The sequence below is a fragment of the Neltuma alba genome, unplaced genomic scaffold, assembly GCF_004799145.2.
Source record: "Neltuma alba isolate B1F8T4 unplaced genomic scaffold, ASM479914v2 tig00011487_pilon, whole genome shotgun sequence".
In the NCBI taxonomy this organism is placed as follows: Eukaryota; Viridiplantae; Streptophyta; class Magnoliopsida; order Fabales; family Fabaceae; genus Neltuma; species Neltuma alba.
The window spans coordinates 126277-140261 of record NW_021636156.1 but is presented as its reverse complement, the minus strand read 5'-3'; the positions used below and the strand labels follow the sequence as shown (position 1 = coordinate 140261).

Sequence of the window (13985 nt, the reverse complement as noted above, 5' to 3'; positions counted from 1 at the left end):
TATGAATTTCATCACACAATTAAAAGTTCTAAAAACACAATTAATCCGCTAACACTCATTTTCATACTAACCTGTCTAACCAGCATTTAATTATCCTGTTGAGATCAATTAGACCACCTACTTACAGGCTGTAATAGAAACATTAAAAAAAAATCTTCAAATAAACTTTTAAATGATAATCTCTTTCATGCATAAGCACAATATAGAGAAAGAAATCTAATAAACACAAAGATTAATAATATGTTCTACCAGAATTTAGGGATGCAAATGAGAAACTGGAGTTACTTAAAAAAAGAAAGAAAGAGAAATCAAATATTGTTAATCATGAAATTGTTTATGATATGTTGGTAGTATTTTTCAATTGAAAGTGATGTCATATTAAATTACTCATTCTAATATTAAATAACAATATCTATTAACCAGAAGAATGACGTATATTAGAATTAAAAAAATATGAATGATGAACATTTCTCAGTCAACATGCATACCATCTTGGTGTCTTTTCTGAGCACTGTATAGTTCTCTCAGGGTTCAAAGCATACTAATCAAAACCAAAGGAACTGTCCAATTGGTTGAAACCAATAATTAATTAATTAATTAATATATTGTAATTTTGAAATGACATATAACCTACCTGTGAATTCATAGCTTCATTTACCTTCCGGGAATCAATTTCATCGGCCTATTTAGTATTCCGTGGCTTTGATTAATTTTTTTTAAATACTCTTATTGTTCTTAATATAAGAGCTAATTAGAGAGTTAACAGTAGTCTTATATATAAGACGAATTCTATATGTTTATTAATTTTTTTTAATTTAATCCTATTGATATTTCTCTAACAATAATCAAGTAAGAGAGATAGAGAGGAAATTAAAAAAGATGTTTAAAGTGTTTTAGAAAAAAATATATCATATTAACTAATTTAACTAGCATCATTAATCAGCTCAAATTAATTAATTAGGTCTTACTATTAAGAATAGAAAGAGTATAACAATAAGAATGTGAATTTGATAATTACTAAATGACAATTCGAATGGCCGATTCAGTGTTGTCTCATACGTTACATTCAAACAGGACAAAAATCATTTATGCATATAAAATGTAACAATTCCTGATCTGTAAAACTTGATAGGGAAAATTTCATTATTTTTTTATAAAGAAGTACCATGACAAGGGTTAATCATGTGATTTATAAATTTTAAAATTCAATATTTCAAGGTACTGATTTTATGACTATATATATATGTCTCCAGCAGAGTTATAGTGATGTGATTTTTTTTTTAAAAAAAAAAGATTTACCAATGTGATCCCATCAATACCCTCTTCCAATGACTGCGTCGTATTTTTGCTACTAACAGCCAGTAGTTTAATCCATTCATTATATTAGTCTAAAATTTTGAAGGGTTTAAGCTTATTTGTCCCCAAAAAAGGCTTAAATTTATGAATTTTTTTATTGATATAGTTTTTTTTTATAACAATGATATGCGGAGATATGAAACTTTTGAAAAGGCTTACTTTTTCCGATATTAAATAAATATAAGGTTCATTTGAAAGTCTTGATTAAATCATAAATAATATAATTTTTATTCCTTTTTGTCTCCTATAAATAAATTCACACATTTTTATATTTTATAAATAGCTAAAAACATTTTATATTTAAGATCAGAATAAGTGTAATGTGTCTTTTTTCCCCCTTAACAATAAAAATCTAAGCTGTCCCAAAATATATAGTTGCATGGAGAGAGACATAATATACACTCCTTTAGTTCTATTTATAGGACATAGAGTGAAAATATTTTTTTTGTCTTATTTAAAGGAAAACAAGAGAAATTTTTTATATGGATAAGCAATTTTACCCTTTATTTATTATTGTGTTGACTTTATTAACGTGAGGTATGATGTATATTAAATAGGGATAAAAAGATGTTGAATTTTAAATAAGAGCCAATAAAGTTTAAGTTTTTCTATGTGTATTGAAAGTGACTTATAAATAAGATTAGAAGAGTAATTATAACGTGTCAGTTCAAATGTGCGGTGTGCCAACTAATTAAATTATTGATCGCTTGTCCATTTAACATTCTAGCTGTACTATATGATAGCTATGACATTGTGTTTCGTTGTTACAACTAGTGGCCACTAGATAAATTTAGAGCAGTTAAAACAGAATCCGAAGCATCCTTGATTGTATGAGAAATTTAAGGTATCATCATCATTAGTTAGACCAAGTCACTGTAAACTCTATTTATAGTGGAGGTTAGTTATGTAAAAAATAACTTACTCACAGAGGTAGATTTTCTTTTTAATGCAATCAATTCAAGCACTCTCGTATCTTTGTTAACATCGGTTTGAGTTTAGAACATTATTCACAAAGATAGGTTTGAACAAGTCCAGTGAAATAATTTCCTTTATTTATTTTTTTGTGATTTACTCTTTAAATGCAAGGCTACCTAGCTAATTATAAAAAATTAAATTTATCATGATGAATAGCTGGTCTGAGTGAAACGCCTTCTGGAAATTCAACATACATAGCAAAAATTCTCACCTAATCGTTTAAAAGTATATGGTCAAAACGGTTACTTCCCAACTCAGTAGTTTAATTGTCCGGTGAAACAAATTTGTCCAATTCCTAAAACCCTATCTGGTCAACCACCACCTCAAATTTCTACTTCCTTGAGATTTCCTAAGATGAAGTTTTTGGTGGAAAAAGTTAGGTCAACGATGTGAACTTAAAGAGCTGAAAATGTCACCACCTAACTTGCTTGTGAATTTGAACCAGCTTAACCTTCTTATAGTTGACATGCGTAATACTAAACCAAAGGGTTTTTTTTAATTAAAAGATAATTTTATTCAAACTAAATAAAAAGATTAAACATAAAAGAGGTTATGTGTGTAAACCAAAAAGGTTACGTGCAATGGATTTGAAAACATAATACTATCTCTGCTCTTTAATATAAAAGTTAGTTAAATATTTAATTTAGTACTACCTTTGGTCCTTAATATAAGACTTTGTTTGATTTTTATTTTGATCTTAAATATAAGACTCCAATCCACTTTGTTTCTAATATTTATGCATTTTTTCCAAGATAATCCTTTTAGCAATAGTAATTCTAGCCAATACACTTAATTAGCAAGGATATTTTAAGAAAACTAACACTTATTTATTACAAATAACTAACTTAACTTCTCTCATTAATCTTCTCAAATTAGTCAACTAGCTCTTATAATTAGGACCAGAGGTAGTATTAAATATAAAACCTTAATACATTTTGTTTATAATATTTATCTATTTCATCCTTAAGTAATACCTATAGTGATTGAGCTTCCATCAATAAGTAGTTCTAATACACATAATTAATAAGAATATTTTAAGGAAGACAATATTTATTTATTATAAACAATTAGTTAACTAATTTTATTATTATTCTGGTAAAAAAATAATTTTATTATTATCTACAAATTAGTTATATAACTCTTATATTAATAATGGTATATAATAATTATGGTAAATGCCTGAAATCACAAATTAACAACTCCAACAGAGATAAATTTGATGCCCATTTGAATGTAAACTAAAAGAAAGGATTTCTCACGTCCACATGACTCTATTGCTTAGTATGAACATGTCAATATATCTAGAAAAAGTTTTTTTTATTCATTTTAGGTCTAGTGAGATCAAGTTAAGTGCATATTTGGTTTCATATTGAAAGTAATCGTAATTAAAATTACAGAAATGTGATTTTATGGGGCATGAAAATCTACCAAACCCGGCCTAACTGGTATCAACTCTAACTTGGTCGAATTCAAGTGTTAACTAAAAATAAATTTTGTGCAAAGCTAAGCCGAGTATTATAGTGAAATCAAAATAGAACTCATTCATTTATACTGAAATTCATAAAGGAAATTTTTTTTTTAATGATACTATTTACCCTTTAAATCTTAAAAAGAATGTGTTTTCTGAAATCTATTTACATAATTTAATTCTCAGTAACTGGATCAACTTTGATTATACTGTTTTTTTATGCTGCCTTGCCTCAGATTTGATCAATTCTCGACCCTAGAAAAAGAAGGCATTTAAGGAACTCGATTTGAGGACGTGTACAATATGGGGCTGTCCACATCAATAGCGATGGACTTGACCCATTCATTGGACAGGAGTTAAAAAAAAAAAAAGGACTTGACCCATTCATGAGCCCAGTTCAACTCTCATATTAACATGTTGTTTTATCAAAAAAAAAAATAAAGGAAAAGAAAAACATGTCGTTGAGGTTGCCTCTTTTTAAGGAAATGAAAGTTCATAATTTACCAATAAGTTGGGTCTAACGAAAAGAACTAATTTTTTATAACGTGATAAACTAACATTTAAATCATTAGTAGAAAAGATTTTTACATTTAATACCTGACAGTACCCTATACCTAATACCTAGAGGATACTTGTGCTTAGGGAAGTGCTCAGGGGCAACAAAAAAAAAATTGCATAATGTTTTTTGGCTTTTCTTCCCAACAACGCACCATCATCTTATGAAAATATTTATAGGCATTCGATGTTTCAAAACACATTATTTTGTCTAAAATTTAATATTTAACGCAACTAGAAATTGACATTCTCTTCAATTTATTTCAAGTTTTACTTCTGCCCTTTAAATAAATCATAGTCTTGAAAATCTACATCAATGACGCAATTATAGGAGGCTAGATTTTATTAAATTGATCAGTATGAGTAGTTTTACTACTACCTTCTCTGCTTAATATAAGAACCAATTAATTAATTTGAGTAGATTAAAAAAATTTGTTAAGTTAGTTATTTGTAATAAATAGATACTGTTTTCACTAAAATATTCTTGTTAATAATATATATTACCTAAAATTACCATTTGATAAAACTTTTAACATGTGCAACTATTATAAAAACTGTTTTAAAAAAATAAAAAAATATAAAAAATAAAATAAATTAAGGTTTTGAAAAAGCCAAATATTTAATAATATAATTCACTTTTGAGCTGAAAAGACACCGCCCGATTAATTGTAAGCTAGAAAGACCAAAAAAAAAAAAAACACAGATTATTATACGACTATCACTGAAAAGAAACCCACTAAGAAAAAAATTGCGGGCGCATGAGCGAGGGACGACTGGAGGAGGCTGAATCAGAGAGAGAGTTGTACAATCAGTGCGTAATGAAAAAATTCTAAGCAATATGAAGGTCAATAATGAATGATAAGTACAAAAAATAATCTATACCAGCACAAGGTTCTATCAGGGATTACTTACAAGAGGTGCTACCAGGGGGGGAAAAAAAAGTTGAGCGCACAGTACTCATCAAGGAAATTGAAAAGCTCCCCCAATTTGATTCCCACTTCCAGAGGGAGGATCAATGGCAACCCAAAGTAGTGATATAGAGATGGCTATCAAACCAGACCACACATACACAATGGTCGGTGTTCTCCCTCTTCTTCCCATAAGCCCTTTTGCAAAAGGAAACAGATGAGCCAAAACCCAGAAGCTGAAGAACACACCTCCAAGCAAACTGCTCCATTCTGGATTTTCACTGTACACTGTTCTGATCAATGCAACGGCAATGCCTATCAAGTTTATCATCATGATTGTCACAGGTGGTATCATCAGAGATGTCCATTTGAGTATGTATAAATCAGCAAACTCATCATCTTCATCATCTCCAGCAGATTTTGATGTCAGTGTGAAGGAAATCTCTATTCCAGCCAGCACTTTAAGTAGGCCCTGAAGCACAGCAGCAAGATGAGCACTTGTACCTCCAATCAGCCAGAATTGTTCATTCCTCCACCATTCTTCCAGGTCGATGCCGGACCATTTGATCTCGAGGGCCGCAAGGAAAACAAGGGTCAACGTGATGCCTAAGAGGTAGGCTAAGAAGGTTACTTCAAGGCTCTGAACAATGAACTGGCCAGTAATGAGGGAAAGAGCAGGAAGGAAGCAGTAAACAATGAGGAAGACTGAAGTGAAGGGGTAGATTCCAACATTAAGGTAAGCAATCCTCTGAAGAAACTTCATCCTTGAGCTGCTCAAGAGGGCATTGTTTCGAGAAAAGAAGATTTCAACAGAACCGGTAGCCCATCGAAGGACCTGGTGTAGCCTATCAGTGAGATTTATAGGAGCAGTCCCACGGAAGGCATCTCTCTTGGTCACACAGTAAATAGACCTCCATCCCCTATTGTGCATCCTATAACCCGTCACAACATCCTCAGTTACAGAACCATAAATCCACCCAATTCTATGGCCCCATTCTGTCTTGTCTTCGTACCAGCATGAGATGACATTGACAGCTTCTGCAACAGTGGATGCATCGAGAGGACTGCGAGGGCTGGTTAAAGCACCAGGTGGTCTTCCATTTTTTATGGCTGGGTTATCAGCAAGGGGACGTCCTTGGAATTCTGCTATTTTAATTGAGTCAACAAGAAGACTTGAGTTGCCAAATCTCTTAGGGATGAGAGCAATGCCCATTTCTTCATCGTTATTGTATAGAGACTGATCCTCACTGGAATCAACTTCAGGGGCAGAGGCAACTGTTGAGGAGGATTTCCTACGACCAAACCAACTGGTCTTTTCTTTCATTTGTGGTGGATCAAAGCCATAAAGTGCAGTCCTTCGAAACAAGCATCCCGTGCCAACATATACAGGACCTTGAAGGCCATCTAGAGCTCGCATGTTTACATCAAAGAAGACTGTGTTATGGTTAGCATAGCGATCAGAAGGATCAATTCCTTCAAACCTCTGTGGAAACTGAACGTAGCAGATCTTCTCCCCACCAACGTCCATCATGAAGCACATTCCTTCCCTCATTGCCTGGGAATTATAGATATAGTGATCACAGTCCAGGTTAAGAATGAAAGCACCATTGGACATAACAGCGGAGGCTCGGACCAAAGCATTCATGGCCCCAGCCTTCTTGTTGTGATCATAGCCAGGTCGTTTTTCACGAGAAACATAGACTAGCATGGGAAGACGAATGTCAACTTCAGTGAAATCAATGGCATTTGACTCTGATGTTGTGCCTGTAAGTGGTTCTTCACTTGGGGGTTTCAACATTACCTGCATTTTGAAAGAGGCCAAATATATTATTAGCACATTCAAGTTAGAGCATTATAGTCACAACGAAAAAGCAATTAAAGGATTTCTAGCCAAAATGTATATAATGATTAAAAGATAATGGGATAATTATCAGTTGCATGTATAAAATGTGAACCAGTTCAAAACGAAAGAAGAAGACAACAAAACCCTCAAAGATTGATAATCACCTGTATGATACTAGCATGATCACCCCTTGATTGTTCTGGTGCAGAAGTCGTCCAAGTACCAGGCCAATGAGTACCATCAGCCATCCAAGTAGCTTTAGGAAGCTTCAAAGCTAACGGTTCATCATTTCCATCCTCTCTCCAACGTTTCATTGCTTTGATCTCCTCTCTAGCATTAAGAGCATCAGAACGTCGTCTGATTGAATCAGAGAGACTATTGACCCGGACTTTGAATTCATCATACTCCCGCTTAATCCGCCGGCGATCTCTAACAAAGTCAGAGCGCACCTTGTTCTTATAAGGATCTCTTTTCATATTAAAATAAGATTCTGGATTCCTCGGCTCAATATCATGTTTCCGACAAAAAGGAACCCACAAGTTGGCAAAACTGGCAGCCTCAGCCATGGCCTCAAAGGTTAGAAGTGCACCTCCATCATCAGAGACATAACATGAAAGCTTTTCAACAGGATAGTCAGCAGCAAGAATGGAGAGAATAGTGTTAGCAGTAACAAGTACAGGTTCTTTTTCCGGATCTGCAGTTGACACAAAAACATCTATTCCTGGAAGATCAGACTTGCCAGCAGGATTGCTGGGATTAGGAGTTTCAAACTTCTCTTTTAGAACATCGAGATCAGCAAAACGGTTTATGGGGCAGAGCTTGGGAAGTTGATCGAGCAGCCAAGAAAAGGCAAACCAAATTTCACAAACCACAGACATGCCCCACAACCAAATGGCATCATCATTGGGGTTTTCGACCCTCCATTTTAGGAAAAGAGCGAGAACCGCCATCCGAACAAAAATTAAGAGCCTGAAAGGTTGAAAAAAAGAGAGAATAAATTTAAAAATTGTTCGTATCAGACAGAGTGATCAGATTCCAACACGAAAGAACACCGCAATAAATAGAGTGAAAAAGAAGACGAGCAATGCATAAGGTTAGGGTAAGTACATGTGATAAAAAATTCAGGGCTAGAGAAAGGAAATCATAAATCATACCTATATGGACTGAGAATTGCAGCGGAGATACTCAATTTTCGTGTCAGAGGTTTCCACTGTTTTTCTTGGAATACCTTGGGATCGCCAGTCATCCACTCAGAACTGGAATCATTATCTGAATCTTTAGGCCACATAGCATTGCCATATCCATAGCTTCCCTTAGTTTCATACAACCATTGATTATGATCAAATTCATTGCTTTGGCTCTTCATCAATGCCCCTGAGTTAGATTTTATCGAGGACGACCTCCTCTCCATCTTTGAAAGCCCAACAGAAGGTGACGCTGGTTGAACTTGATGATTAGACACAGCATACTCGGGCAATTGCAGCTGCTTGTAAGGTTCTTTGCATCCAGGACAAATCCCATCACCAGTTCTCACAGCATCTCTATAACAATCTGCACAAATCTTGTAGTCACAATCGCAGGGCAATACCTCCAATCCTCTCTCATCAGTCATGACCCTTCCATCACAGCCAGGCACTGCACAAGGCGACCCTTTTGCACCAGCCATCTGGGGATGAATCGTTTCGGATTCAATCACCTTGTCCTTCAAGTGGGCTCGTGTGGCCTGATTAAAACCACCAGTGAACATAGAACTTGATGCATATTGATCTTCTACTCTCCGAGAAGACGATCTTTCCATGGTGATTTTCATCGGCTGGTTATCCGGGGTAGGAGGTAAGTGAACCGTGTAGGTGGCAAGATTCCCATTGTTCCCATTCTCACTTTCCGCATCAAGATCATTGCTTAATTGGGTGATTCTTCGAACAGTTGATGAACCTCTCAAGAACTGAGACTTCGAGGCCATCGTAATATCCAGTTATCCTCCTCTACAGGACCTGGAATTTCATGATCCAACACAACCCACGACTACTATATCAGCAGAGAGTGATTTAAAAGAGGAAGCTATTAGAATAGTTCAAACCTCACAACAATTTAAAACGTGAATAATATTAATAAACAATACAAAACGCAAAGGAAGTTTCTTCAAGGTCTTACCAACTCAAACACAACCGCACAAGTTTGAAATTTGTCCCAGAGCAAGTAGGAGCAAGCGCGTGTCTGCCTGACACTGTCAGATTTCGCCGTCTTCCCACTCACCCTCCCTCCGACCAGGTCCAACCCGGATCAAAAAGTTTCCAAAACCTTAATTAAAATCTTCCAACCAAACCCCGTTTAACAGTTCCAACGGAGACAATGATCCTTGGCCTAAAAAATCAATGCCGGCAGCGTAAAACCGTCTAGTGTATTGATATTTGTGAGCTTTATATGAATCACCGGCTCCGCTGAGGCAGAGCAATGACGACAACGGGTGCGAAGAAAAACTACATACGAATGAAGAGGGAAAAGTGGGAGTCTGTTCTGAGGAAAAGAAGTTGACAAAAGGGAACTGCAAATGAGACTTGAAGGAAGAAGATTCTTCGGATTTGAATACCACAAAAAGAGCGTTCATTTCCAGGACACAAAAAGCTGAATCCAAAAATGTGACGAGTCTGACAGCATGACGTGGATTCAATCCAAGGCGGTTCTTACGCGGCTATTGGGGAATTTTTGTGTGCGGGAAAATGTGTTTTCTTCTCTCGCACTTTGTTTTTGGCTTCCCTGCTGTTTTGAATGAAAATGTACGTTGAAGTGGTGAATAATGAATTCGACACATACGGTTCATTGCATTTGAATGAAGATTAGATTCAATCATAAATCATAAATATTACTCCCAAATAAAAATCATCTAATTCGATGCATCTAAAATATACGGTTGGTCAGGAAAAAATCTATTCACAAAAGAAAAAGGAAAAAAAATCTAATCTAATCTCATAAGAGAAAAATAGTAGTAGCAATTAGCAAAGGTATATCTCATTTGCGAGAAAAGAAAAATAATAAGGGTATATCAATTTCGGCCACCCCACAGGGAGAAGCAGCCTAGTGGTGTATCAAAACATTTAAGCTGAAATTTTGGCCAAAAAAAAAATTTAAGCTGAAAGGGGAATGTCAAATGAGATGATTTTTTTCAATTTCAGGAAATACTACGGGCTAATGCAGATTTTATTTTGATTCTCTCGAACAAAAAAAATCAGAGCATTTAATGGGAGAAAGAAATGAGGTGATTTTTTTCCCGAAGAAAAGGCACGAATTATGTAAACAGCTAAGCTACAGCATTCTTCACTATAATTTTGTATATCTATTTCTTTCTGAAAATTTTTAATTTTGTGTGTTTGTATGTTGATTTACTCTTCTGGTCTTAAATATAAGACCTTTATATTAGTATGTATAAGGGTCTTATATTTAGAATCAGAAAAGTATTTGTTTACTCATTGGCTGAAAAGAGCCATGTTCCACATTTATTGGCTATGCATAGTTTTATTTTATTTATTATATTAGATATAAGACTGTTTTCGCTGCTGTGATTAGGAGGGGGAAAAAAGTAAAAACAAAAATATGTTTATTCCAATAAAGTAAAAATAATTAGACAGAACAGATAAAAGAACGCACCAGACAAACTCAGAATGAATCCCACGTATGAATCTCTTGCATGTCTTTTTCTGAAATTACTGTTATAAGATAATGGTAATATAACAATGTGTTTGATTTTTATTTTAGTTTTAAATATAATATCCTAATTTATTTTATCTCTTATTTTTATTTATTTTATCTTAAGGGAGTTGTTAAATAATTTTAACTAATACATTTGATTAATGAGGATATTTTAGAAAAAACAACATATATTTATTATAAATAACTAAAATAACTAATTTTTTTAATTTACTTAAATTAGTCTACCAGTTAGAGGTATATGTTATGTGTAAGCAACAAATACAAGGAATCCAAGTAAACATACGCAACAAGAGGATTAATTGTGGGTTTTCACTTTAGCAAATATAGAGAATATATTTTATTTAAGGTTTTTTCTAATATTTAAAGAAAATAGTGACTTGTTGTTTATAGCATTCGGGAAGGCTTAGCACTGTGGGAAAGTTGTGGATGATAGCTGGCACCAGAAATCAACAACTGTGTTCACTTGAAAGCTGGAACGCGGACGTTCAATTGGCAGTCCCATACGCAGCCTAACCAAATCCTGTTATTTAACGTTCACGTCATCCTTTGTTGCGTGCGCGTGTTACGTTTTGTGTGTACGTGTGGGGGAGTCACAGTATTTATAAAGAAGTAGGGAAAAAAATATAAATAAAATTAGTGTTCTGTTGAGAAATTTTCAAGAGATTTTTTAATCAGAAAATCACCAATTATCATTTAAAAAAAAAAAGAAATGATAGTAGTAGTATTAAAGAATTCCTGCTGCCAAACGTGTTGGTGCGGACAGAAACAAGCGTGTTAGAAAGAAGGTAGGAAGGGTTTAGACGCGCACACATGTGGGCGTGATGTAAGAAGAAAAACACATAAAGAAATGGGATGCTAGGTTATACCAATTTAAAAGAGTGGTAACAAAGTCTAATTAAGACACTACCACGGGTCAAAAAGTGGTAATTGTCCCGTGCCAGAATGCACATGGGATCCCAAAAAATGTATGTATACACTATACTTTGTCCGAATCGTGGGGAATTTATACAATTTTTAAACCCCCTCGTGATCTATTGGTATCTATTACTCCTCCGCTCCTTATTATAAGATCCAATTTGACTTTTTATTTGGTCCTAATTATAAGACCCAATCCATTTTGTCTCTTATATTTATGCATTTTTTTCCAAGATAATCCTTCTAATAATGATAGTTTTAGCCAATATACTTAATTAGCAAGGATATTTTAGGAATGACAACACTTATTTATTATAAATAATCAATTAACTTACTTCTCCCTAATCTCCTCTCAAATAAGTCAATTGGGTCTTATAATTGGACCGGAGGAGTACTATTCTTTCGACCCTTAATATAAAATTTAATTTATTGGATCAATTTTATGTTAAATGTAAGTCCAATTTTTTATATTTATTAATTTTTTGAAATTATTTTTTATTGATACCTCTTACTATAATCAAGTGGAAAAGAGAAGGAGGACACTAAAAAAATTTATTATAGTGTTTTAAGAAATATGTCATATTTTTATAATTAATTAACTATCTGACTTCTTTAATTTAATCAAATTAATTAAATAAGTATTATATCAAGAATCAAAAGAGTACCTTTTCATCCTTATATAATAACTAGTTGATTAATTTGAATATATTAAATTTTTCTAAGTCAGTTATTTATTATAAATACGTGTTATTTTTTTTTTAAAATTACTAATCATGTGTATTAGTTAGAACTACCAATTGATAAAATTTTTAAATATGTCATTATATAATTATTTTAAAAATAAATAAATATAAAAATAAAATAATTAAAATTTTATATTCAAATCAAATTAAATATAAATTAAGCTAGCGGTATATTTATTTGGGGGAAAAAAAAGAGGGAGAAACGAGGGAGGAGAGAGGCAAGGGAGGGGATGAAAAGGTAATGAGATCAGCCGAAGCTAAAAAAAGTGGGAATGTGGGATTCACATTCGAGGTTCACGGGGGCACATGCCTCGAGTTCTGAGCACGAAGATTGAGGGGCGCATGTTTGCTGTGTGTTGGCCCCACGACCATTGTGTGGGCTCCACCGCTCCTCCTTTACAGGCTCCGAACCGGCATGTGCTGCTTCTGCTTCTTCGCCGTAATTATTGCGCACTCTCTCGCCCCACCCCACAACGCGCTTGCCTTCCTTCTTTTATATTACCACAGTTTCCGTTTTAAAATTATAGATATTATTTCAGGTCTCACATCAAGAATGTGAAACTCGTAATTTAAAACAAAATCATGATAATGATATAAATTTGAATCGTAAACTTACATGATGAACTTATAAAAGTTTATTTTTATTAATAATTGGTATAAAGTATATAATCAAATAATTAATATATAAAAAAAAAGAACATTTGATTTAAATATATTTTAAATTTAAATAATTCAAATTATATCCATCAATATTTATAATTTATCACATTCAACAAAATTTTTTTTATAAAATTCATATATGAAGTCACTAAACATAATCAAATTAAAAAAATTTAACACGTTTAAAACAAGTTGACATGATTTATAAGTTAAAAACGTAGAAACGATAAACTCAGTAATGAAAAATTTAACTGAGTTTACAAGTATCACGAGTTTAAGAGCGAATCAACATAATTTTATTAGCTAAAAATATAAAACGTTAAACTCGGAAAGTCAACTCGCAAGTTTGATAAGAGTGTTTATAACTAAAATCAAAGGTAACATTTATTATCCATGTAAAATATTAAAGTATGTAATAAGTAAGCCCTCACTTATGAGCATAGATATTAACAAAGAGAAAATAGAGAGGAGGATGTGGATGAAAATGGTGAATATGAGAGGCTTATAAACTTTCAAGGCTGAAGATGGGGCAAAGAAGGAACATTCCCCCACTGGACCACGTGAATGGTGGCCTCTCAGTTCAATCATTTGTTTGATTTTGAGTTGGGAGTGACATGCGGGGGGTGTCAACCTTAGTAACATAATTCTTTTCAGTTAATAATATAATTTTGGCAAAAAAAGATTAATAATATAATAATAATACCCCACCCTCCTATATAACATGGATTCATTCTGAGGCTGCATAGATTTGGGGTTTGATTAAATCATAGTGTTTTGTCTGTGTGTCTACGTGATGCTGGCATTGTCGTATTCATCAATCATCACCATGCGAATATGGTAGTAATTGACGTCCC

General features: G+C 33.5%; 1 protein-coding gene across 1 annotated transcript; it reads right to left on the bottom strand.

Annotated features, from left to right (window-relative positions):
- Nucleotides 1-5170: 5170 nt before the first annotated feature.
- Nucleotides 5171-9735, bottom strand: LOC114714131 (cellulose synthase-like protein D2). Its single transcript, XM_028898831.1, has 4 exons — nucleotides 9260-9735; nucleotides 8260-9099; nucleotides 7270-8074; nucleotides 5171-7063 (listed from the first exon to the last, which is right to left on the bottom strand). Exons 2-4 carry the CDS (start codon nucleotides 9066-9068, stop codon nucleotides 5315-5317), a joined length of 3363 nt encoding a protein of 1120 aa, XP_028754664.1. The 5' UTR covers nucleotides 9069-9099; nucleotides 9260-9735; the 3' UTR covers nucleotides 5171-5314.
- Between the last annotated feature and the right edge of the window lie 4250 nt (nucleotides 9736-13985).

Bases quoted from the DNA above. Each gene is read 5' to 3' on its own strand.
- LOC114714131 (XM_028898831.1), bottom strand. From the start codon at position 9,068: ATGGCCTCGAAGTCTCAGTTCTTGAGAGGTTCATCAACTGTTCGAAGA. The intron at 8,075-8,259 runs GTATGATTTATG...TCAACCTTTCAG, and splicing joins GCAATTCTCAGTCCATATAG to GCTCTTAATTTTTGTTCGGA. The intron at 7,064-7,269 runs GTGATTATCAAT...TTCAAAATGCAG, and splicing joins ATCATGCTAGTATCATACAG to GTAATGTTGAAACCCCCAAG.